At 33.4% G+C, this 2,646-nt stretch overlaps 1 protein-coding gene across 1 annotated transcript; it reads right to left on the bottom strand.

Moving 5' to 3' along the window:
* Positions 1-546: 546 nt before the first annotated feature.
* LOC148041662 (protein neprosin-like) lies at positions 547-1,710 on the bottom strand. The gene is made up of 3 exons (XM_087694589.1): positions 1,597-1,710; positions 1,077-1,223; positions 547-927 (listed from the first exon to the last, which is right to left on the bottom strand). Exons 1-3 carry the CDS (start codon positions 1,705-1,707, stop codon positions 547-549), a joined length of 639 nt encoding a protein of 212 aa, XP_087550715.1. The 5' UTR covers positions 1,708-1,710.
* Between the last annotated feature and the right edge of the window lie 936 nt (positions 1,711-2,646).

Here is a 2,646-nt window from a genome sequence, read left to right as displayed (position 1 = left end):
ACATGTATATAGACTATAGTGGGTTTGTTGACTCTCGTAATTGAAGCCTACTTTTGCAACATGGTGGGTTGCTATGGCATTCTATTATTTTAAGAGAAAATTGCCCCCCTTTTTGTTGACAATGTATAGATAAGAAATTATGTTTCACAAAATTTTTAAAGAGAATGAGCATGAATAACAATTTTTTTCCTAAATCTAAAATGTAGCACAATGAGCATAAGGTAAGTTAAGAATATTTATTGCCATGGCATATTAAAGTAGTGCAGTGGATAAAACTACCTCTACATTGGGATTATTATTATTTTATTGTATTCTCATAAATACAAATAAAGAATGAAAGAATTTATGAGGGCCCTTCAAATTAATCATATCTCCTTTGAAAATAAGTAATGTGAAATGTGTGTAGAGATAAACCTTTTGGATATTAAGTGCATTAAATGAATAAAAGAAATTTGTAACTGAAAAGAGAAAACACTTTAATTTTCAATATTTTGTATGCTTTTAATAAAGGTACTAACTCCATTCTCACTTGTTTTTTCCATAATCCTATGGGCAAAGGGCATTTCTTCCTGGACCACCAAAATAGATATGAGTGCCCACTTCTGTAGCGTGATTTAATATGAGGTTATAGCATTGTTTGTTTGTTATCTGCTCATGGAGCTCATATGGTGCTACTGAGTTGAAGTGTTCTGTTGCATTAGCAATTTCAAGTGAGTGAGCGAAACATGCTTTTCCTAGTCCTTCTTCTGGAAAGTGGCCACTTCCCATTTCAGTAGTAGTATGTTGTCCCTTAAGGTTTCGATTTATAGCTTCACCTCCCCACTCTATATGAGTTGCATGTTGTCTTAGTTGTGTAAACAATATCCCTGGCCAATATCCCACATCTATACCTTGATATGTTAGCCACCAATCTCCAAATATTGGTTCCTATTTTGCCAAATCACAACTTATTAAAATAAACTCATAGACCTCTCAATAATAATTCATCTTATAAGTGGCAAACTCGAAATTTGAATTTTATATTACTATAGGCAATGAAAAATCAAATGTTCCAAGTTTCTTAAATGAAGGAATACCTTCCATAGTGCTAAAGGATCAATAAGAAATTGTTCACCGTCCTGCTCAGAGACAAATGGTATAACAACTCCTGGAGCTACATTGGAAGAAACTTGAATAAATCCTGAGCATTGTTGATTGTAGCACCCTGTTGCATAGGAGTCGGACTTCACAAAAAAATTGTATTAGGAAAAGGGTTTCTTACATGATATTTAATTATTAGAAGAGATAGAGAGAAATGAAACCCAAAAAAGCTTACTGTCCAAAACGTGAAAAGATGTGTTTTATGATCATTGAATAATCCAGGGTAGACCTAGAAACCACACTATATATAAGTAGTTCTCCTTATATCACATTTAAAAAAAAAGGTTAAAAACAAAAAAGTAACTCTTTAGCATGCCCTAATTAGTGAAATGTAATATAATTTAATGCAAAACCGCTAGGAAAAAATATAATGATGCCACTAGGGTGATTCATAGATTCATAAATAACGAAAGCCAAAAGAAAGAAAATATAAGAAATAAAAACAAAAAGCATTACCATCCATCCAGCTTCAATTACATCATTGGGAAACCCAATGACCCAAATTTGTGCCAAACTAAATTCAGGTGACTCAACTTCAACATGTGGGTTCCATACATTGATAGCCATCTTAGCTCCATGGGCTTCAGATTCATAGCGAACGACTGCATACTACATGCACATTTTAAGTTGGATGGCGTATGAGCCTCTTCTTCCTATAGTATGAAACCATATGAGATTTTTTACCTTTCTTCCACACTAATGATAACACTATATGTGATATATTACCTTTGTCTCAATAGGGTTGTATGCCTTCCTCTAATTTAGAATCATTACTAAGATACTAATACATGTCATTCTTACATGTGTGCACTTGTGTGCATGTGTTTATCATTATATGTGTGTGGGCATGCATATATGCATGTGTTCATGTGCATGTGTGTTTGTGTGTGTGCCTATGTGCATGTGTGCAAGTGTGCATGGGCATGATTACACATATATCACAATCACAATATTTGGATAAAAAACTTTTATTCAAAGACATTTGGCATTACATGCAGAAACACTTTTAACTGAATGGAGTATTTCCTTACTACCAATGAGAAATATTTTGAATCCTTGAATATATGAGATGACAAAAGGGAATGGAAAACCATCTTTACCTCATGTATATAGTGATATGGGCCTACTTTTATGCTATTCTCAAATGAAGATTCATTATGAAGTCTTCTAAAGCTCCACTTCTTCATCAATGAAGACCTAATAATCGGAATCGTCCCTGTTGGGCAAGTCTCATTCTGATGCCAATGATGTATTCTTGAATGAGTAGATGATTGTTGGAGAGATGAGTCATGAATTCTAGGATTAAACCGTGGAGTGTCCTTGAGAAGAACAAAGAAAGGAAAACATATACTTGTTAGTTTTCCTCAATCACAACTAGAACTCAACATCTTCTTGAGTAAAACAAACCTACTTAGATATTTAAAGATGTGTATGCTTAGAAAACTTAATTAATGCATAGGTGACCTCTTTGCATATATAAATGAGTTTCCATAAATGTATAGATAC

Source organism: Lygodium microphyllum, chromosome 1, assembly GCF_053477565.2.
Source record: "Lygodium microphyllum isolate KBCC chromosome 1, Lygodium_microphyllum_v1.1.10, whole genome shotgun sequence".
Lineage (NCBI taxonomy): Eukaryota > Viridiplantae > Streptophyta > Polypodiopsida > Schizaeales > Lygodiaceae > Lygodium > Lygodium microphyllum.
Note: the sequence above shows the minus strand (reverse complement) of the source record. Positions and strands in the feature narration are given on the sequence as shown.